At 41.1% G+C, this 23,457-nt stretch overlaps 1 protein-coding gene across 3 annotated transcripts in view; it reads left to right on the top strand.

The window, feature by feature from the left end:
* tpk1 (thiamin pyrophosphokinase 1) overlaps positions 1-23,457 on the top strand; it is a 71,879-nt gene that overhangs the window by 16,458 nt on the left and 31,964 nt on the right. For all 3 annotated transcript variants that reach the window (XM_071522172.1, XM_071522191.1, XM_071522182.1), the window contains exons 4-6: positions 10,044-10,113; positions 18,248-18,320; positions 22,460-22,555. In XM_071522172.1, coding sequence (XP_071378273.1) covers positions 10,044-10,113; positions 18,248-18,320; positions 22,460-22,555 — 239 coding nt within the window. The remainder of the gene's footprint in view (positions 1-10,043; positions 10,114-18,247; positions 18,321-22,459; positions 22,556-23,457) is intronic.

Genomic DNA, 23,457 nt, shown 5'->3' with positions numbered 1-23,457 from the left:
CTCACTCACTCACTCGTTCACTCACTCATTCACTTACTCACTCGTTCACTCACTCACTCGTTCACTCACTCACTCACTTGTTCACTCACTTGTTCACTCACTTGTTCACTCACTCACTTGTTTACTCACTCACTCACTCACTCACTTGTTCACTCACTCACTCACTCACTCACTCACTCACTCAATCACTCACTTGTTCACTCACTCACTTGTTCACTCACTTGTTCACTCACTCACTTGTTTACTCACTCACTCACTCACTCACTTGTTCACTCACTCACTCACTCACTCACTCACTCAATCACTCACTTACTCACTTGTTTACTCACTCACTCACTCACTTACTCACTTGTGCACTCACTCACTCACCTACTTAATCAATCATTCACTCACTCACTCACTCACTCACTCACTCACTCACTCACTCACTCACTCAAATACACAGACACTTCACTTATTCACTGTGTAGCAAAAGCAAGCAACATTACAAGCAATTCAAGAAACCAGCCTCTGGAATTCGATTCTCTTTCTACAACCATAGAAATGTGGCGATGTTTACTGCGAGTACGTTATTGCATCATTTGTTGAAGCAGAGCAGTTTGCAGCAGGTGAGCTTTTTGAACATCAGCAGCCAATCAAGTATTAGCATTACTAGCCATCAGCAACCTCCAATTGCCCATCGAGCGATGTGGCTGCCTGGCATTATCAAGCATTTACACACACACTCTCACATGCACACACACACACACACACGCACACACACACACACACACACACACACACACACACACACACACACACACACACACACACACACACACACACACACACACACACACACACACACACACACACACACACACACTCTTCCTTCACTTCAGGTGCCAGATGGGCTAAATAGGTGTGTGGAGATTTGGAGCAGAGGAGCTGTTAGGGAGGATTGATGGATAGTGATTTAAAGAAAGCTACAAAATAAAATTTGTGAGGGACTGCTGACGGGGGGGAAAAAGAGCGTGAGCAGAAGAGCTGGGGAAAATGTGCCACGTAGAAAAATAAAGGTGAGGGATGGAGAGGAAGAATAAAGTATGAGAGTAACAGAAGGAGTGAGCGGAGATAGATAGAGAGGAAATGAGATGTTTGTGCAAGAAATCAATCAAAATCAAGGAAAGGTGCAGAGAGTAGGGTGGACCCAGAGACAGGGTGACAGAGAGGGATGGAGAGAGAGAGGTGGACTGATGGATGGAGGGAGGGCGTCAAGGCGTCATAATGGGGATAATGATCTTTTCACCGCTCTGCGTGACCGTTTGCCCTCTCCTGTACTGCGTTAAACCCCCAACCTGACAGGCATTAATCCTCCCTACTAAGCTCATCAATACTGGCCGCTATGGAACATCCCACACAGCAATGTATGTGTGTGTATGTGTGTGTGTATATGTGCACCTTATGGGCATAATTTTAAACCATGTAAACTTAGAGTTAAGTAGATGATTGACAAGCACTGGAATGACAGTTTTAGGACTGTGTGTGTGTGTGTGTAGGTGTGTAGGTGTGTGTGTGTGTATGTGTCTCCTACCCACCATATGTATCCATCATACAGCAGCTCTGTAGCAGTGTGAGTGACAGGAGGAGTTGGAACTGAAGCCTGCAGGGAGGGATTATGATGGCTAGTTTATTTACAAGGTCATCTGCACTGACTGCTTCTGGTGTCCCCACACTATACACATCATATCACCGTCAGGATTCACATGAGGCCTGTCTGTGTGTGCGCGTGTGTGTGTGTGCGCTCTTCAACTTCTTTCTTTGTGAAATCCATATGTCCTTACAAGAAAGGAAAGGTTAGGGGTTCTTATCCCGCATTTAATGGTTAGAATTAATGTTGCATTCTCTTCTTGATAGATTGCAAACCAGATGTTCGTTGTGTTCAGCAGGAGAATGACAGTAATGACGCCTACTGTACCTGCAGAGGGAGAGTTGAATTTTCCCAACTTTTGCAGTTTACTGTGGCGGTGAGGACAAGCCGGATGTTGAAAACTCTAAAGATGGATGCACCCACAAGCGTTGGTGGACCACTTTCCTCCAGTTAACAGATCCAGATTTGTATGAATATACATGGAATGGTTGAACCTCTCTTGTCAAAATCACCATGGCAACGAGAAGGCTTCAGTCACGTTTTGCAGTTTATAGTTCACCGACATCCCACGATGCTGACTGGTATGGCTTTTTTTTGTTTTTTTGTTAGGACGACACAACGTGAATGCAGCATATGCAAGTCAAAACATATTAAATATTGTCAGAAATGGTGGTAGTGAGTGAATCATAAAAAATGAAACAGACTCTAACGCCGAAATGCTCCAACACCGTTTATTGACAACGTTAATTGACAGGACCTGACGAAGAGCCCGAGGGCCTGAAATGTTGTCAATAAGCAGTGTGTTGGAGCATTGCCGCGGGCTGCGTTTCATTTTTCATGTCGTTTTCAAGCAAAGTACCTAGTATCAAGTGATGTGTGTAAATTTTGATACTGTTGATGCTAAATCGTGAATTATTAGTTTATCAAATTATTTACACACATTTTATTGCGTGTTTGTACATAGTTATTTGGTGATCGTTGATGGTGCTTGATGGCCACACATCGTTGAATCACATCATACCACTCACACACATTTACTGCAGCTATGTGTGTGTGTGTGCTTGTGTGTGTGTGTGTGTCTGTTTCTTAATGGCTCACCATGCAAACTGAGATTTGAGTAGATGATTGACAAACACAAAAGTAACTCTTCAAGAACCCTCAAATTTAATCATCACACTGTGTGTGTGTGTGTGTGTGTGTGTGTGTGTGTGTGTGTGTGTGTGTGTGTGTGTGTGTATGTGCACATACTTATATTTATACACTTATACACAGATAATGACTGATAGCTTTACAGTCTGTCACCACCAGGCTGTCTCTCTCTAAAAGTTGTCATTTGAAAAGTTTCTCAGCCTTTGCACTCTGTCAGAGATAATGAGTCATTTACATTCCAGTCATTTCTTAACGCGAAACATTGACAGCAGGTGGTGGGGGTTATGCATAAAAACACTTCCTTCAGTATAAGTATCTTATTTACATCAGTGCAGATGCCTCTGCAATCTTTCCCTTTTAGGCGAGCAAAGGGAGGGAAGTTAGATTGAGAAGGAAACCCCCTCTGTCGGAAAATCATTCCCCTCCATGTAACACTGCTAATCGAGTCTAATTCAGTGTGTGTGTGTCTGTAGGTGTGCGTCAGTGTGCATTGTTACTTGCTGAGTGTATCATTAGGCATCACTGTGGTAATTATGTGTTAGACTTGTGTGATATATACCGTAGAAATAATGACTGTGGTGCTTGGTAGTCATGCTAAGTTTAAACTCATTGCTTCCACATGTTTAATTGCATTTAACACTCTGGAGCAGAGAAGTGTGAACTTCCATATGTAATCCATGCCCATCTTGTCCACAAATGAGCAAATTAATAGAATATTACTTGCCTTAAAGTAGATTCATTTTACCCTTGTGTGAGATGATGAGATTGTGTGAGAATGTAGGGTGGAACTGTTCAAAACTGTTTCAGAGTTCAAAAATGTTTTGCAAATTATCTTGAGCAGTCGCAAATTTCAGATTCTTCAAAATGAATAAATTCCAGCCACCAGGACACAACCATGGTGTCTTAGGAAAAGGAAACAGGACGTTCAGACCGCCATACCATGTTGCCACTTTTGTCACTACAAAAGCATAAATATATGTAGAATATTTATTAATTACAGCAGAACCTCAGAGTTCTGAACTTACTGGCCAACTGAACAAAGAAATCATTCTACTGGCAAAGATAAGACAGTTTCCCTGCATAACGTTTACTTATAAAATAGTGGCATAATCCCAATTAACAAATCCAATTCATCTCATGGATAGTCAGACCTATGCATCCTTGTGCCGTAACGCACGCTTAGCTCTCCATGTCCCGCACCACACAAGGACAGCAACTACTGTATAAGGACATCGAGTTCCTTTCACATCACTTTGCATGTGTTGTTTAAAATTAGAAACGTCTGTTATCGGAGCATACGGAAATACAGGCTGATTCTGGCTGTTCGTTTCACAGGCCCTTGGAAATTAGTCCGACAGTGAAAGTGAGGAAGAAGAGGCAGACACCATCTCCCACACAGTCACAGTGGAATGCCTCCAAAAAAGCCTGAGGTGGCTTAAACAGCACAAAGACGCAACACCAGTGAAACCGCTTTTACTAAGACAGCTTCACACATTAGCAGCTAAAAAGAGCTTCACAAATGTGAAGCAAATGCCTATTGAGAACTTTATGGATTCTCATTAAAGTCGAGTGTGCCCGACAGGACTCTCTATCACTGACATTTTTTAACATTTTTGTACACATCCTACAGTTACAAAGTTAAAAATGAACTTTTAATTGTTGTTATTGGCTCTGTTCGATCGCCTATCCTACTGCAACCGGGCATTACACATTACACATTGTTTTGTTTAATACAGACTACAGTATTTGCTTGTTGGGACTGTATGTAATAGCTTCTTAGGTTTTCATTGATTTAATAACAGGTTTTAAGTATTTTCATGCATGTTTCGGTCATCCAAACATTTCCAAACATGTCTCCTGAGCAGCCTACATTCCTCTAGGGTTCGGATGTACCGGGTTTTACTGTGTGTTATTTTGTGAGATGTAGCTATGATGATCATCTTTCCTTTTTTGTATAAAATAATTTAGAAACAAACAACTCATGTCAGGTATCGCTGTTAAAAACGGCATGAAGTAACCACTAAAAATGCACCATTTTGCAGGAGGTAATGGGATTTTGGTATAAAAATCTGACAGAATATATGGAGAATTAGCAAGCAAATCATTTTTCATTTCATTAAGTAGAGTTTTCCAGTTTGCGTATAGGGACACACATTTGTCCACATGGAGTTATGCTATAAGTTATGCACAGACGTGTAACTTATAGCTTTCTGATTGGAGCTTATTCTTTGTGTCATAACTTGTTGTCTTTGTATTACTTCTGTTCGCAACCAATCAAATATTCATGACACACATGCACGCATACACAGACATGCACACGCTCACATGAATATATACACTACCCCCATGGGTGTTACTGGTATAACAAAAAAAATTATAGCTGCTGCGCAGCAGTGTCGGGGGGCTGGGCATTTTGAGGAGGAAGAAGAAGAGGAGAAAGAGGAAGAAGAGGAGGAGGAGGAGGAGGAAGAAGAAGAGGAGGACGAATGAGAAATACATGAGGGTCCATAGAACTGCCCGGACCATAATTATCATTAAAATATCTTTGAAATTATGTGTCTCTAACCCACACAGCACAATGCCTGAGTAGGCATCAGCATGTTTATTCTGCATCACCCAGGGCTTGAACTCACAATCTTTGCCACCAATGGCAAGTTGCGATTGAGTTGAGCTACCTGAGAAGTGGGAAAATTAGAGGAGGCTTCACACTATGACTTAGCCAACCACCAGGGTGCATGATAACAGCTGTCCATGCATGTAAAGGCAGATTTCAAACTAGTGTCAAAAATTCAGTTATGAAGACAAAATTCTGAGAATTTGTATACTTCATCTAGACAACATAGAGATGTCTGTAATTTATTTTTTACAAAGATTGATTGCTCGATAAGTGAAAAACTCATGTTTAAAGATGCTTTATTTCCATTGACTGCAATAGTTTACATAAGGATAGAATTCAAAATACTGTCAAAAATTCAGTATTTGAGATACAATTCTGAAATTTAACACACTTCATCTACCGAAAAAAATCACCGCAAAATTTTGTCATTTATTTATTTAGCGAGAATTTGCAGTAGCTGTTTACAGTACCGTTTACAGTAAAACATTTTGATGCACTGTGGGCTCAATTTTTGATAATTCAAAAATCTGTCTGGGTCGTTTGTGGAGGACAGTTTGAAGATGCAGTGTAGCAAGTTTGGTGTCAATTGAACAAAAAATGTGGAGGTTTTACAGTTTTTGAGAAAAATAGAGTGATGGACTTCATAATTCCTGGCAGCTCGAAGCATACTGAACATTTCTGCTCACTTGGGCCTACATTTTGGTGAAAGTTGCAAAACCGTAGCACGTACGACTGATTTGTTATGAATTTTAAAATTTTTAAACTTTAGACGGTTGCTGTAGCGCCACCATCAGGACTATTAGCCTACAATGCCAGTTGAGGAAGTTTGGCATAGGACTTGACCTATGTGCAAAGTTTTGTTTATTTTCATGCATGGGAAGGCAGATTTCCTCATAGGAAGAAGCAGAATAATAAATATAGCCGCAAGCGGCAATGGACAAGGTCCAAGCACAATATGGTAATTTATCCAAAAATGAGAAACTTAAGACAAGTTATCTCAAGCCTAGTGGTGTGAGGAGACATGTTACCCGCGGGATTTGAACCTACAATCTTTTGCATTGCAGACCTAAGTATCATTAGGCTATTGAGTCCACTGGGAAAAATGGAGGGAGCACAAGAAAAGTAGGGCCAAGTTACGAGACTGTCCAACCTACAGTATATTTCGAACCTTAGAAAGAGTATTTTAACTGTATCAGTGTGCTACATTAATCAATTTAAACATGGCTTTGCAAATATGATCTTAAGAGTCCAGACATCATTTGTCTTTAGTTTGATAAAGATTGATCAAACTATCTTGAACATATCACATTATCAATTTATCAAACTATTTGCAGCTAGACATTGCGATTTACCATAACCTCAGTTTTCAAGATATCATAACACCTTTTTGTCCCTTTACTAATTAAGGTATGCTGATTTCAAAAATCATGTTGTTTTTTTTCTGTAATGTATGGTATTGTGGCATCACAATCAGTTTTTGCTATAAACAGAGAGGGGTGACTTCAGAATCGGGGGTAGGTACCAGTGTACGAAAGATTTATCGCAATTCAGCCGACGTCCTGAAAATTTCAGCTCTCGAGGACATGATTATTTATGAATTTTTGAAGTTTTCATTTTAACGTCTATGGAAATACGTAATACATAATAAGTCACACCAGATTTGATCAATCAAGACCAAATTTCATACGTCGACTTGGACGTGATCCTAGAACATGTGTACAAAGTTCCATAAAAATCCATTCAGTCAATTATGAGATATAAACTTTCTGCATTTATAGCGCCCACTAGTGATGGAACTCCAAATGCTTTTGTGGGCGTACTCAAGCAACACTAGCTGAATGGACTTATGGCCGATTTTGTGACAGGGCATGTTTCGTTAAAAGTTTATCGGCTGATAAAAGCCAACCCATTGTGACAATCAGTTATCCAAATAGAAGTTTGAAAGAGGATGGTCCCAAGATGCTCCACGCCAAGTTTTGTGTGAATCGGATGAATAGCCTAGGAGGAGTAGCGAAAAAACTGATTTGGAAACGATTCAAAATGGCGGAAAATCTAGTCAGATGGAAATGGGCGTGGCCTACACGGATACATGCAGAATGACCCAAGAGGAAAAGAGGAAAAGGAAAAGAATTTTCATTCTACGACCTCCGGTTCAGAAGTTATAGGCCAAAACGTAAGGTTGCTTGTTATAGAAGAAGAAGAAGAAGAAGAAGAAGAAACAATAGGGTTCCAGCACCTGCGGTGCTTGGACCCCTAATAACATTGGCAAATACAAGAGGGACTGGCAGCAGAGTTGCCTGGCCCATAAAGAGTATTTTCAAAGATCAGATTGTTGTGTTTTTTCCATCCTCTGCCAACCTCCTTATACATTTTTCCTAACCATCATATAAACCACAGGAATGAGCTTGGGGAATGGCCACAGCTGGAGACAGATAGACAGCCAGAGAGACAGAAAACACACATACTTCCACACATACAGATTTAAAAAACGAGTGTTGCCTGTCTCTCTGGTGCAATCTTTAGTTAGTTTAAAACTAGGTGCAAGTAGAATGCCACAGCTTATTCTTTGAAGTGTTTCCCCAGTGTGCACCACAACAGCCCAAACAGAAAGGGGCTCTAAAAAAATCGGCTTCCTGTTCAATTTGAATAGAAGAGAGGCCATGGAAGAGCATACATTTGCAAATAGTTTGCATCTGATTTAGAAAACCTTGAAAACCATTTACAGAATGACAAGTAACTGCTTCATTTATCTGTTTTTAAAACCAAGGAACGATGAGTGTTTTTTAAGATGTTGACTCATTAAAGGGTCAAATCCATAATACTTTGTGATTATAGCAACATTTTGATTTCTTTGGCAACAGAGTTAGCTTATTTCTAATAAATTTGGACATGATTCAGCGTAAAGTTATGCAGGTCTTATAGAGTGAAGTATGCAGATAGGGGTTTATTCAAAACCTTGTTGCTCATTTGTGTCCAAAACTAGAGTGCTGCAAAATCAAGGCATCATGGGCAAACTCTGGAAACTTTGTGCAAACTCTTGGCCACTTACAGCCTTGTCTACATCACACACCAACTGATCCTTCATGTAATGTTGTCTTTTCTCTTTGATCTCTTTACTCTCTCCTCTGATGGTCACATACAGTCGATGGCAAGTATGATACTTGGAAAGTATCATACTTGCCCGTTGACCCGTTTGACCTGTTGGTTATGAGATTGAGATATACAAACTTTCTCATGTGAATCATTATCCAGATAGGTCAAACACACACACCACTCTCCCCCTCACCCCGTGCACACACACGCACGCACACACACACACACACACACACACACACACACACACACACACACAAAATATATTGAACTCCTTATGGATTTGGTGCTAATTCTTATGGCATTGATGTCCTATCTTTCGCTGAAATAAAAATGGGTGTTTCAAGAATAATACTGTACACACAATTCCTTTTGGCACTGATGTGCTACTTTTGGCCTAAATGAAAAAAAAGAAGAACACATAATCCCTTGTGGTACTGACAAGTTTTTGTGTGTTTTCTAATCCAAATGAGCATGTGCGGTTCCTCAACCCTTATTGTCTCAGTATGTCAAGTCAGGCAAAGGCAGGCAAATGCACACACACTCTCTCAAATAGGCTACTGTCATTCCTGTAGGGTATGAATAGGAATCTTCACGTGAATCTCTCCTTCATCCATCCAAACATAGCCTACAAACAGTGGCCATTGTTTACAGATTACAAATGTTCACTGTTGTTGTTTATATTTTTGATACTCTACCCTTGTCTAAAAACAGTTTTATTTCAGATAAAATGCAATTGCTTTCTATTGTTTAATTTGTAATCTGTGGGTCAATTTCGACCCGCAGCATAAACCTTGTGTATGCGTGGATTGTGTCAAGTCATCACGATAAAAGTCAAGTCATCTGTAAAGTGCACACATACCAAACAGCATTCTAAATCTATCACAATGTAATCAATATGATGCTACAAAATGTGTGTTTTCTAATCAAAACCAGCAATGTATCATAAAGGAAATATAGTCTGTATGGACTATAAAATACAAAAAAACCCTAATTAATCTCATCATCCTAGGTGTGGATTGGTGACTAGTTATAGATATAGAAAATATTTATTATGACTGCTGTGAGCTGGTTTAGCCATTCCTGGTCAAAATTTGTTTTGCATCATCAAACTGATGGGAGCAGTAACATATTGCAACTTATTGCAGGGTTTCAGGTGCGTAAACAAAGGAGGATACAAATGGACTCAAGTCAGAGTCAGAATCCACGTATCCTAAGGTATCAAGGTGGCCTTGATTTCCATATTTATTACCTTAAGTGTGCATTTTGCAGGAGGCTGCATTTCCCTATATGTAACCCCAGAATTGGAATTAGCATCAGCGTAAATACCAACTGAAGTGACATTACAGGGCATTTAAGCCAAGGTCTGTATTAGACAGTACTATATTGCAAAGAGTGGAAAGGTGTGTCTTCACTGAAAGCAGTTAGGTGCCATTCACATCAGTCTGAAACTAGTTGGTGTCTTTCTGTCGTGCTTATGCCCGTCTCTTTGCATCTCTCTCTCTCTCTCTCTCTCTCTCTCTCTCCTCTCTCTCTCTCTCTCTCTCTCTCTAGCTCTCCTGAGGGCATGTGCTGATGGAGCTGCCAACCACCTTCATAACATCACTGCTGGAGAGCGTGACAGGTGAGACTAACGTGTGTGGTGTGTGTGCATGCGTGTTTGTTTACGCTAATTTATATAAAATAACTTCTGTGTCTTCCTCTGTATGGGTGTAGTCTGAGTTTGTGTATGTTTGGGAGACAGAGTATGAAAGCAGAAAGTGCTCTGTTTATTAGCATTGTGTTTGTTTGAGACAATAAATGGACAGTTCCAGTATGTGTGCATTCTACAGGCGTGTGTGTGTGTGTGCGTGTGTTTGTGTGTGGCTAATGGACGACTGTTCGCTGGGTCCCTGAAGTGTCACGGCTTTCACATTAACACCTTGAATGTGAGTGTGAGTGTGTGTATTTTTGGTGTGTGTGTGTGTTCTTGTATGTCCACTCCTAGTGAGAACTAGTTTGAGTTTTAGACCTTCGGTGTGAGGACATTTTCGCAAAGTGAGGTCATTTGTGCTGGTCCGCACTTTTTCAAGGGGCTAGTTTAGTTGTCCTAAAACTTGGTTTGAGGGTTAAGTTATAGTGTTAGGAGTAGCTTTAGGTTAGGGTAAAGGTTAAGGCAAGTTTTGGAAGGTCCTAACAAGTATAGTAAGACAAACATGTGTGTGTGTGTGTGTGTGTGCTCGTTTATAGCATTGAGGTTACGTGTACATGTACCTTTGTCTTTCGTTCCCTACATTGCATTTTCAAAATAATACTAGCCATGTATCTCTGTCTCAGTGTGTGTCAGTGTGTGTTTGAGCATGTTGGGCCCACTGGCAGAGGCATCGCTCACTCCTCTGTCTGTTTGTATGACAGAGCAGATTCATCTCCCGACCCGGCCCTCCAGTCGGAGCGCCGCGACCAGCCTCCACCAGCCTCCACCAGCCTCCCTCTTAGCCCAATCGCACCAGCCCCAAACAGCATTATCTGTCCCAACAATGCCACAACTAATGGATTACACAGAGAGTGGGTGGGATAGAGGGTAGGAAAAACAGGGAGGGTGAGAGAGAAGGAGGAAGTGTTTAAGGGCGGGGATATGCAAATCAATCACAACCAAGTTAAGATGTACTTAACCCTACATTACCATAACTAATGGTCTACAAGGAGGGAGAGAGGGGGAGGAAGGGAGAGGGACATGCAAGCAATCAATCAAAACCCCAAGTTTTACAAGGTCTTAACACTAAAGGCAACACAGAAAACAGCAGCGTCATTCCCTATAGTAATTCCACTTAATGAATATTGCAAATTTTAGGATAATCTCTATATAATGTATTTTTGTATCAGTATCTCTCTATGTGGCGATATATACTGTAGATAGATTGATATCTACTGTATCTACATCCATATGTATATATATTGAAGGTGTGGTGGAAAATCTTGCCCATTTTTCAGATTTTCATTTAGTTTTTAATGGAGCTGGGTAATCTATTTGGGATCGAACTGATATTTAGCGACCTATTGGACTGACCAAAATCAACCAAACAGCACATTCAATTTCAGACATAACAATATCTTTTTTTTTGTTCACCTTACTTTGAAAACCCATGGGAAATGTAGACAGGAGGCATGGAATGGGCATTATAAGTGACAGTGTGATGATAAAAGCTGGGCTCTATGAGCTCTATAACAGTTTAACAAAAATGATAGATAATATAATTAGAGAGAGATAAAGGAGGGGGAGGGAGAGAGAGAAACAGAGAGAAAGAGCGAGAGAGAGGGAGGTATAAGGAAGGGATGCAAAGGAAGAGAAAGATGGAAGAAACAGACAATGAGTGATGCATATAATTTTGAGAGCAAGATAAAGACTGTATGATAGAGGCCCAGAGCCGTGTGTGTATTTGTGTTTCTGTGCGTGTGTGTTTGCCTCTTTCTGTGTATGTGTGTGAATGTACATATTTGGGTTTTCACTTTTTCCCCAAAGTGAGTTTGAATGAGTCCATAACCGGGGCAGTTACCCCTCCCCAACTATCACAGTTAAAAACTAAAATATCAAAACAGTTCAAAACATCAAAACTTGGGTGTTTTGCTTGTCGGATGCATGCAGAGCATCGCCTGCTGAGAGGTCCCACATCTGAACTGTAGCTTACACATCAACAGCTTCATGAAAGGATCAGTCCCACAAACTCCTGGAAGTAATGCTGACAAATTGTGCTGCCTCACTGTGGGGAACACATCCGCTTTTGAGATTTCCGTTTTGTTCCACAGGCTGCATACGTGCCGTCATCACTTTGAGCGCATTCACTACAGTTGTGCCGGTGAAGATGTAAGGTACATGTCGGGTTTGTTGAGAAACATCGGGGTGTTTCATTCACCTGCAGCACGGGGAATCTGGGTCTGAGGTGGTGTTGTGGAGAGCAGGGCAAAGCAGATATCACATTGGATTTTGCAGCAGTTGCAACACATTGGGAATATAAATCACAGCAAACTTTTGTGAAGAAGTGGTGGCCCTAATGCATGTGGTGAGACGTGTATGTATGTATGTTTGCATACCTATGTCTCCCCATGCGTGTGTGAGTTTCCAACAGAAACTAATGAGGATAATGAACTTTCCAGTCCGCCTCCAGAGTCTCCCAATTTGCCGCAAGAACAGAGCGGGTGAACTGTGGACGGCCTCCCGCAGCTAATAAAAAGGTGTCCGATAATTTTCCGTCAAAGCAGCCCTAATTGCAGCCATCAGGGTGAAAGAGAGCGAAAGGGGGGCGGGTGTCAATCGCTCTCTTTCTCTCAGTCTCTTTCTCATGATGCATCGAGTGACAGTGATTCCACTTCATTGCGCGAGGTGTTGGAAGCGACATACGCATCTGTATTTTCACGTCCTTACACAAAGTGCAAATTATCCATCAATGTGAAAATCTGAAATGTGATATACTGGAAAAAGTGTGATATTTTTCTTCCTTTCTTCTTGATTCCACTGAGCTTTCTCAGCCTATGTAGAGGAAAAGATCAGATTAGAAGCTGCACACGCACACAGAGAAATTGTCTTAAGAGGAGAACCACACTCGTCGATTCCCATCCATAGACTCAGTTACATCATTCATTATCTATTATTATTTTGTCGTCTTTTATATGCATTTTGTCATCACTGCCGTTAACAGATTGTTGTGTAGCTGCTGTGTTCTGCCTGTAAGCACTTGTTCATTCTGCTCGCTTCTCAGAAATCTGTGTCACTTATTTTGCTCATTTTTTTTCCTGGAATTGAATCGCAAGTACTTTTACTACAATACGTTCTCACATGATATCTATTGCGGCCTATTGTCATTATTTATGAATACGTGTACAAACACACGTGTGCTTGCTCACCCACACATTCTCTCTTTCTCTTTATATTTTTTCTTTCTTCCTCTCCTCTCTCATTATTCTGAATCTGTTAGTGATTGCGTTTCCCCCGCAGCAATAAAAACAAAAACAGAAACCTCTTCATCTTTGACATACCTGCATAAACCTATCTATCCCTGGAGAATAATAGAAAGCGTGGACATGAAAAGAGAAAGAGCAACAGGGAGTTACAGTGGAAATGTGGTTTTTCAGGGTGTTTCAGGTTTTTATTTTTTATTTTTTTAATACACAACAACTCCCAATTTCCTATTTCTAATGGGAAATTGCTTTTTTATTACTTTTTTCCCACTGGTTTATGTACCTACTCACACTCTTTGAGATGATAGGAAGTAAAGAGGGGGATGAATAGGGAGGGAGAGGAGGGGTGAAGGTGGAGGGAGGTCATCATACATATGTAGAGTTTAATGAAGCGCTTATCACATTAGCAACCGTTTGTGTGTGTGTGTGTGTGTGTGTGTGTACATGTGCCAGTGTGTGACTACTCGTGTGTATGCGGTAGAGATCTTGAGTGCATGTTTGTGTCAGCAGATGCATGTTGATTTCCAGAAGATGTTGCTAACAACCACAAATGAGGTTGTCAAGAGCCAGAGCGGTTTCTCCAAAGTATTGCAGTTTCACATTCAGTGAAGACTCAGGGAAAATTAAAAATAATGAACACACTTTTCATCTCTCCTCTCTCTCTCTCGCTCTCTCTCTCTCTCTCTCTCTCTCTGTCTCGTTTCTTTTTTCATGTTCTCTGTTCTGTTCATATCTCACACTCTTTCTCATGCTTGTCAGAAGGGCAAGCATCTACATGTGCTGATGTCACTGAGCCTGTAGGATTTTCATTATGTCCTTGTTGAACTGCGCATGTCTCTCCATGCCTGTGATAGTAAACTTTATAGGCCAGCAGCTGATGACCAGTAAATTGCAGCTCCTGCTGAGATTATTTTTCAGTGCTGTTGGAAGATTGCCTTTTCCATTTCACATTTCTCCACGATTCAAATTGCTTGTGGAAGTGTTTTGCTTCATTTTCATATTCATTTCAAGTTCTGTGCTTTCCTGATAAGGTAAATTGTCTCATTTCACAACATTACATTGTTTAATTTAGGATTTGAACATTGTTTTTGGCACCTTTGTTGTAAGTGGGCTTAATCCTTTGTTCAGTATGTATTGTTACCACAGCAGGTCTTGCTATGTTAGCAGTAATGTTTAGTTGTTAACCTGTAGTAGTTAGCTACTATTGGCGATTTTTATTTTATTTTTCATTACTATATCATTAACCAAAACACTCAGCTGCCAAGATACAGTTTTAACCTGTTATTCTGTCTCTCTCTCTCTCTCTCTCTCTGTCTTTCCCTATTTCTCTCTTCCTCTTTTTCCACCCCCCACCCCCCGCCCCCCCCCAAGCTAGCCTAAAGTGTAATGCAGTTAATTGTGTGTGTGTCTGTGTGTGTGTATGTGTGTCTGTATGTGTAAAATCCCAAAGTTAATCAGCTAGGTGCCTGTAGGCAGCCAGACTAATAACCAGACATAGCTATAATACCACACACAGCCCTAACCCCAAAACACACACACACACACGCACACGTACACAAACATGCATCCAAGCATGTTCAAACAGACATTTTCATTTTACAGACAAAAGCAAAACCAACAGATAGATGTGTATAAGCATGCTAGAGACACATCGTGCACATCCGCATGCACACACTCCTGCGCCTCGAGGTCTTACTAATTAGAATGTTTTTTGCAGCGGGCTAATAAGATTTCTGCTCGCCCTGAGTGGTCGTTTTTCAAGACTACCTCTGCATTACTGCTTAATTATGAACCCAGACAGATATAAACAGCCACATGGCTCGCACAGCACACATGTCCAAACACACATACACTCTTCAAGTACATACAATCACGCACACACACACACACACCACCATTCAGTTGGTGAAGCGGGTGATGAGAGGAGTAATCAGAGCCATTGTCCCCTTAAGTGATGACAAGACGAGGGAGAGGGGAGTGAGGGGGGGTATTCATCTTGTTCTGATTGGGGGAGAGGATGGAGGGATAAAAGAGAGAGAGAGCATAAACAAAGAGGACAACAGTTTGATGTAATGAAGTGGTCATATGGAGGGATGCAGTCTTGTTTAGGTGGAAGGAACTAAAGAGGAGGAGATGGAGAGATAAAGAGAGAGTATGTACAGGGAAAGAAGACGCCTTGTTTTATCTTAATGAAGTGGTTGGATGGAGGGAGGCCGGCTCTATTAGGGAGAAGAAAAGTGAGTATTGAGGAGAGGAAATGAGAAGAGGTTGGAGGAAAGTGTGGAGGAAAGAGGGTAGCAGAGGGTTGGCGGGGGGAGAGAGAGAGAGAGAGAGAGACGGGGAGGCTGATAAGGCAGACAAACACACGCAAACACAGGCAAAGGTCACACAGCCATCGCCGCCACCCGCTACTCGGACAAACTGGCGGTAAAATGCTCTATTTCCCATCCAAATTAAAGTGTCAGTTAATATTAATGTGGAAGTGAAGACTGTCAGACGCGCTACACACAGACGCACAAACACGCATTCGCAGACGCGCGCACACACACACACACACACACACACACACACACACACACACACACACAAACACATTTACACACACACACATGCACACAGACACAAACACAGAATTTAGAATCTTGCCTGGTCAATTACTGTCAGCCGATGGAGTCATGCACACAGGTCACAAAGGGACGTTTGTGTGTGTGTGTGTGTGTGTGTGTGTGTGTGTGTGTATTCGTAAAAAGCTCTGATCAGGCCCAGTGTCACGTCTTGTCCCATCTGTCATATGAAGGTTATTTATACCCTCATTCTAAGTGGGGACACAATTGTGGGAGAGCGAGAGAAGTGTGTGTGTCTGTGTGTGTGTGTGTATGTGTGTGTACGTGCACTTCTACATTTGACTGCCCCCTACCTGTGTGTGTGCTCAAGTGCACATGAAATGTTTTTGTGCATATTACATTTTTGTGTGTATAGCCTGGGTGGGGGTGCTCATGAGGGTTTGAGTGGTTGTGTATATGCATGTTTGTTTAAGGTGTGTGTGTGTGTGTGTGTGTGTGTGTGTGTGTGTGTGTAGTTTAGCAGCAGATAATATACAATTGCCGTTCTGTTTGTCTTGCTGTATCGTGTTGGAGTAAATGGGAATGCTGAGGAGGGAGGGAGGGAGGGAGGGAATAATCCTCCTGTATCTCTTTCTTCAACCGACTGGAACATCGCTCTCGCCTCTTGCTGGGAAACACACACACGCACAAACACACACACACACACACACACACACACCACCCAACCAACCATGAAATCGTAATGTCGGACCTGTTAATGCCTCTAGATAGCAGCAACCGCGTCCCTGCATCCTCTTGTTGCTTACACATAAACACACATGCGCACACACACAAATGTACACACACATAAATGGGGTAAACAGAGAGCTATCTGTCTCTTTCTGACAGGAATGTTCTATTCAGCAGTGGCTGGTAGATTTTGGCTGTGTTTTGGCTGAAACCTGACAAGTATCTGCAACAGACCTTGTTAATCCTCACACCCTGGGAACGGAGGTTGCCTGAAAACACGTTAACATTTGGATGAATGAAATGCGTTGGGAAATTTATATTCAAAACGCGAAGCATTCATGCACATATATTCCCAAACACCCTGCGCAGTTTAATTTGCAGTTGTAATCCTCCTAATTGTATGTTTTCCACCAGTTTTATACAGTTCACAGATAATATTTAATGTTACTTAATTTTGTGATCATTATGCCTATTTTGTAGGAGGCAACTCTGGGTTAAATTAGGCATTATGGTTGGAAGCTACTGGAAAGTAGAGCTGGGTGAAAAAATCAATACACCAATACATTGCATTTAGATTTTTCCAGTTCATAGTCAATTCTGCAAATCCTGATAATGAAACTTGAAACTATATTCAATTTTCCTAATAAAAACTAAAAAACTAAAATCAATTGTTGCTTCAATTTGTCCACTAATCCATAATCCATACCATAGTGCACACAATACACTCTATACACTCTATAGTTTGTATCAATTCATGGCAACTTTCAATCATATATACTGTAATATAATATTGACATTTGCAAAATATCGAAAATCATATCAAGTTGTATCGTATTGTAACCCATAGTCTTGAAAATGATATTCAGCCCTATTGGAGAATCAAGTACCTCAATGAATTGGCATAGATCAATATCTGATGAGCATCATGCTCTGTTTGTTTGTCTGTGTGTGTGTGTGTGCTGAGAGAGCGAGATCTATTGATTTTCATGCTTTTGTGTTGGAGTGCCATTTTATATGCATTTGCTACCAATGCAATTAGCTAAGCGTGAAATCACTGTACTGTGTTTTTGTCTTTGTGTGCATATCAGCATGTATGGAGCAAATTATGTGAGCATAAAAATGATTTTGTGTGTGTGTGTGCATTGTCATATAAGTGTGTCAGCATGCACGTAAATCCATATATCTCTGCATCCAGGAGTGTGTGTGTGTGTGTGTGTGTGTGTGTGTGTGTGTGTGTGTGTGTGTGTGTGTGTGTGACAGGGCCAGGCTCAATGCCACAGAGAATCACCCTGTCAGTCTTCATGTCTCTTCGTCTTCCCCCGGTGGCGTCACTCCTCTCCCTCGCTCCACAGATCAAAGAGCTGACACATGCCCCAATGTCCTCTCTCTCCTTCTCTCTTCTATCTCTCGCTTACTATCTGTCTCTCTCTGTCTTTCTTGCTATCTTTGCCCCCTCTCTCCGTCACGCTCTCTCTCTGTCTCTGTCTCTCTCTCTCTCTCTCTCTCTCTCTCTCTTTCTATCCTTACATCCAGTTTCCTTCCTGACTATATCAGTGGGGATTTTGATTCCATTACTGCCGAGGTCAAAGCTTTCTATGCAGACAAGGTGAGTGGAAACACACTCAAACTTGCAAATGCTTGCACACACACACACACACATACCCACACACACACACACACACACAAACAAACACAGGCAAAAGCAAAAAGCAATAGATGCACAGACCAACCAACATGATTTAACAATATGGAGAAAATAAAAGTGATGGTGGCTCTGATGATGTGTGGTATAATTTTTGGTCATGTCATCTCCCAGAGAACAAGCTCCAATGCTTTTACTAACTAGAGTGAGGTTCAGTAAAGGTTATGTAATAAAGGCCCTGAAACTTAACTGCCTTAAAATACAGTAAGTTTTAATGACAAAAAACACAAAAAACACAGGCTGTGGAGCCCATTGACTCATCTATTTGGCTTGCAAGTAAATGAATAGTTAGATATAGTTTAGTTGCAGTGAAAAAACACTTGTTTGTTTATAGGGCTTTTGAGTAAATACACAGAAAATCATCTCTCCCTCTTGTGAGCTATTCCTGGAACATATTCTGAATTGATGAAGGAGCTAATAAAAGGTGAGTAGCGTCAGAGAAATGGATCTATGGGTCATTTGAAGTGGATTACAGCGAGTGCTTTTGTTGTTCCCTCCAATTGGAGTTAGTTTCGCTAGCTTGCGTCAAGTGGAAGACAAATAGCTTTCAACAAGATGAAAGTTATTTTCAATAAAAAAAAAAAATTCTTGCTTGGCAAATTATCCGCTGGCTAGGATGAATTTATTTTTTCAATAGTTAATAGACACTTCAAAGTTTGCAGTGTGCCAGGCTGTTTGTGGGGGAGAATAAAGACGATGATGAGTCCTGCCTAGAGGGGCTGTGTTTGTGCCTGTCTCTATTGCTGTTGGTCATCTTTCATGCAGTGAAACATATTGAAAGCATTATTCAACAAATTGAGCCACAGTTCTTCCGATGAGGATATCAAAAATTATGGGATGAAAATTGGACTCTTAAAAAAGTCAGTATGCATAACAGATATTCCATCATTTCATCCAAATACTCTGAATTCACATGGGCAGTCCCTCTCTATAACGGTGGTGCATAATGCTGTTTGAAAAGTCTACAAATGTAAGGCTATATTATTTGGGAAATTAAAATTTACCGAAAATCATCAGATTTCTTATGATTAAAGGTAAGTACTTGAAAGGTTAGATGTGAGACACATTAGAAACCTGTGTCTCCAAAACCTTCCAATGATTAAATAAAGCAAGCAGATGTTGCAAATGGATAATTTCAGCATTTTGGATGCACCCCAAAATGAGAGGCACTGCACAGCCCAAGTCAGAGTCAGTATTTCTGACCATGAGGCATTTTGCCCAAACTAAAATTCAGAGAACCAAGAGACTAATCTGTGATGTCATCTAGCAACTTTAGCTACTTGGACTTGAGGTTTGTTTGTGTGAGCTTTTACACCCAGAGGGGTATTCCAGAAAGACGGTTTAAGAAATCCTAAACTAAATCCTGAATTCTGACTTGAGTGAGCTAGACACGGCATAGTGGGAATTTTCGGTTCCAGAACAACTGATTCAGATTTCAGTGATCGGGCTTGATCAACTCCAGATAGGTTGATACTGAACTATGCACGTTCACGGTGAACTTATAAAGCCATCCTCAATCGAGGACTGAAAATAGGATTAATGATGGATTCAGAGGCAACAAGCAGAGCAGAGCGTCATATTTCACTCCAGCCGAACATGAAATATTAATGACAGCTTACAGTGAATTTCAGCATATTTAAAAAAAAATAAATAAATAAAACACACCAGCAACACTTGCAAGACTTGGCATGTCAAAAAATTGTAGATGGAGTTAATGTGCGAGTTATCTATCATGTTTAATGTTTTAGTCATTCAACATTTAACAGACCTCTGTAAACTAATGTTTAATTAATAGGAAGGATGCAACATACCACAGAGCAGGTTAGCTTGAGAACATAAGTTGCCATAGTAACTGATCTAGACTTAGTCTGATCTCGGTTTTTGGAACAGAAAATCACAGATTTCCGTGAATTCTGAGTTAACAGATCTGGATAACTTGCCAATCCTGCTTTCTGGAATACCCCTCTGATGAGTAATTTCACTGTAGCTTCATCAGTTCTGAACCAGAAGATAGATGCATATCTCCACAAAATGACCCTGGACACTGTCACTACATCCAACCTCAAACTAACCACTTAACAACTCCACATGAGATCAAGTGTCCACTCAGCTTGAGTATTAAAAAGTAATTCAACCCCTTTGCAGTTTGGTAAAAATTCAATTTGAGCCAGTGTCTGTTGCTCAGATTCCATTTGGCAACATCCCAAGACATGATGCGCTCCGAGTCTGAGTGGTGTTGCAGGGTTACAGAGCTGAGATCGCACTAGCTAAGTGGATAAGGGACCATCCAATGGTCACCCTGTGTAAAAGGCTGAGAGAAGGTCCAGTGGATCACTCAACCACTTGGCAATGAGTGTTTGCCTGGGTCCAGACCTTTGAATCCGCCCACTCCACTGAGTTGACTGATTCTGGTCTGGCATCGTGACATAAAACAGCAGTTTCTCAGTTGAAAAATGATCGGTTCAATGAGCGCTGGGGGGACTAACGATTAGCCAATCAGCGCTACGGGTGGGACTAACGCCGTTGTCAAGCTGTTGTCAAGCTGTTGTCAAGCGTTGTCAAGCTGTGGGAACCAAGGAGGAGTAATAACAACAATGGCGACCGCTATAGACAACATAGACGCTGCTATCAAGGCTGTTCTAAATCAATTAAAAGTACCAATTACTTTGAAATCCGAAATACTTTGTTTTTACTTCGCTCCGTGTTGTCAAAGATGCTCTATACTTTCTGAACCGTCTCTGGTGTTGTCATGGCTATGCATCAGTGTCGACTTAAAATGACGTTAGATTCAGGCTGATACGTTGGCCTCTAGTGATTGGTTAGGGAAAATCGAATCCCCCTCCCCCACAGAAATCGGTTAGAGTGGAGGCAATGTCAGACTGAAGATGGAAATGGAGTGTAACGAGTTGACAATTCTGTCTGACATCAGGCAAAATGAGTGCTTGAGACTCTCCATGAGTTCCACATCCAGTGACATGAACACACAGGCTGAGTCATTAAAGTGGGCAGAAGTGTGCAGTTTGAGATGTGGCCACTGTGGCCCCTCAACACCTTCCATTAACATGCATCCTGGGTGATTAGAATGTACTTGGATTGAGCAAAAATTTATAAAAAATCAGGTGTCAATGCACCCAAGACGCATTAACGGTCCAGTGATAATTTCTGTAGGTGGTCAGAGTCACATTAACAACAAAGTGTAAATGCAATGCATCTCCAACCCACAACATAAACAAAAATAAATTTTTGCATGCAGATACAACCAAAAAGTCATACTTTCAAAAAATTGTTATATTGACACTAATACACAAGGAAGTGACATGCGCATTTTTCACTTCTCATCACTTCTTTTTTTTTTTTTTTAAATATATCACACAAGTTGCATGAAAAAAAATGAGCAATGCCTTTTTCTACAAGAGAGAATAGAATGTTATGGTAATGCTTCTGGAGGAGAACAATGGGAAAGTTTGAGGCGTTCCTTCAGAGATTTGTCTGAAACGGTGAATAATTCTGCATAAATGGAAGGCAGGAAAGCATTCGCAAGGGAGAGAGAGAGAGAGAGAGAGAGACAGAGAGGAGGGGAGGCAGGGATGGAGGGATGAGGGGAGGGAGGATGGATGGGATCAAACAGAGCACAGCGAACGAGTTTGTGTGATCCGACTGCGCTATGTGTCTGTGTGTGTGTGTGTGTGTGTGTGTGTGTGTGTGTGTGTGTGTGTTTGTGCGGCAGGAAGATTGTGTGTTTTAGAAGGAAAGTGACAGCGTGTGGAAGAGAGGGAGAGAGAGACAGAGAGAGAGAGAGATGAGAAAGGCAGAGCACGGTTGTTCACCTGGATGCTGTAGTTTAGGGCCACTGACTGGAACCTCTACATTATTCAGCAACACAGCCTGCAGACAGCTAGACAAGACTAAAACACTGATTTATACCTCTCTCTCTCCCTTTCTCTCTTGCTCTCTTTTTTCTGTACTCTCTGTCCAGCCCCCAATCCCATATCTCTGCCAATGTTTTTGTTTTGCTTTGTGTGTGTGTGTGTGTGTGTGTGTAGGGGTGCAGGCTGATAGAAACAGCTGACCAGGATCTAACAGACTTCACCAAGTGTCTGGCCATCATGGTGGAGGAGATCCACAGACGAGAGCTACAGGTGAATGCTCACACACACACACACACACCCCCCCCACACACACACACACAGAGTCTGTTTTGTTCTTATGTAACTCTGTTTTAAGTCTGACATTTTTATCATTTATCAAAACACATTTTTATGTAGAAGCTTCTTTTTTTTTTTACAATGATTTTTATTTTTATTTTTTTTGTGTTGATTGATCTTGCTGTAGTTGTGTTTTTATCAAGGCTTTTTTCTATGAAGCTTTTATAATGATTTTCACTTTATTTATTTGTGTTTATTTTCTATTCAATGTTTTACTGTTGTTCTGTTATTGATTAATTATTTTTATTTTAGTTGTGTTTTTATTGACATTACCTTAGATTTTACGCCATGCTTTTATTTGCTATGAAGCACTTTGTAACATTTGTTTTGAAAGGTGCTATATAAATAAAGTTTATTATTTATTTTTTTATTTATTTATAGTTATTTATAGTTGTAGTAGTGGGGAAAGTGAATGAGCAGCTCTCTCCCCTCCCTCCACTGCCGGGGAGCCCTTGAGCAAGGCCCTCCACCCTCAGCTGCTCCAGTGGAGCTGCTCAGGTCAGCTGTGCTGGACTGTGTGAATGTGTGTGGGTGTATGAACATGAAGCAGGGTGCCACTGGAAAAAAAACACATGCAAACTCAGTCAACTCTCCCTGAAGAAATAAACATAACAAAAACAGTCATTGGAGTCATAATACATACACGCACTCATATGCAAATATACGCCCATACTGTAATGTTGATATGGCAGATTTAAAATGGACTTGAGCTCATTGGGATCTTTTCAGTGTGCAAAGCATTTAATAACAAGGTGATATCCTAGTGTAGAAATGAGCTGCCAGCCAGAGCGATGCCCTGTGGCCAACCCACCGCTGCACAGCCAGTGACGCCATCC

Source organism: Centroberyx affinis, unplaced genomic scaffold, assembly GCF_046629955.1.
Source record: "Centroberyx affinis isolate AG114_WGS23_722 - 3 ecotype Tasmania unplaced genomic scaffold, CSIRO-AGI_Caff_v1 ptg000085l_1, whole genome shotgun sequence".
NCBI lineage: Eukaryota > Metazoa > Chordata > Actinopteri > Beryciformes > Berycidae > Centroberyx > Centroberyx affinis.
The sequence above is the reverse complement of the archived record's forward strand: the minus strand, read 5'-3'. Positions and strand labels throughout refer to the sequence as shown.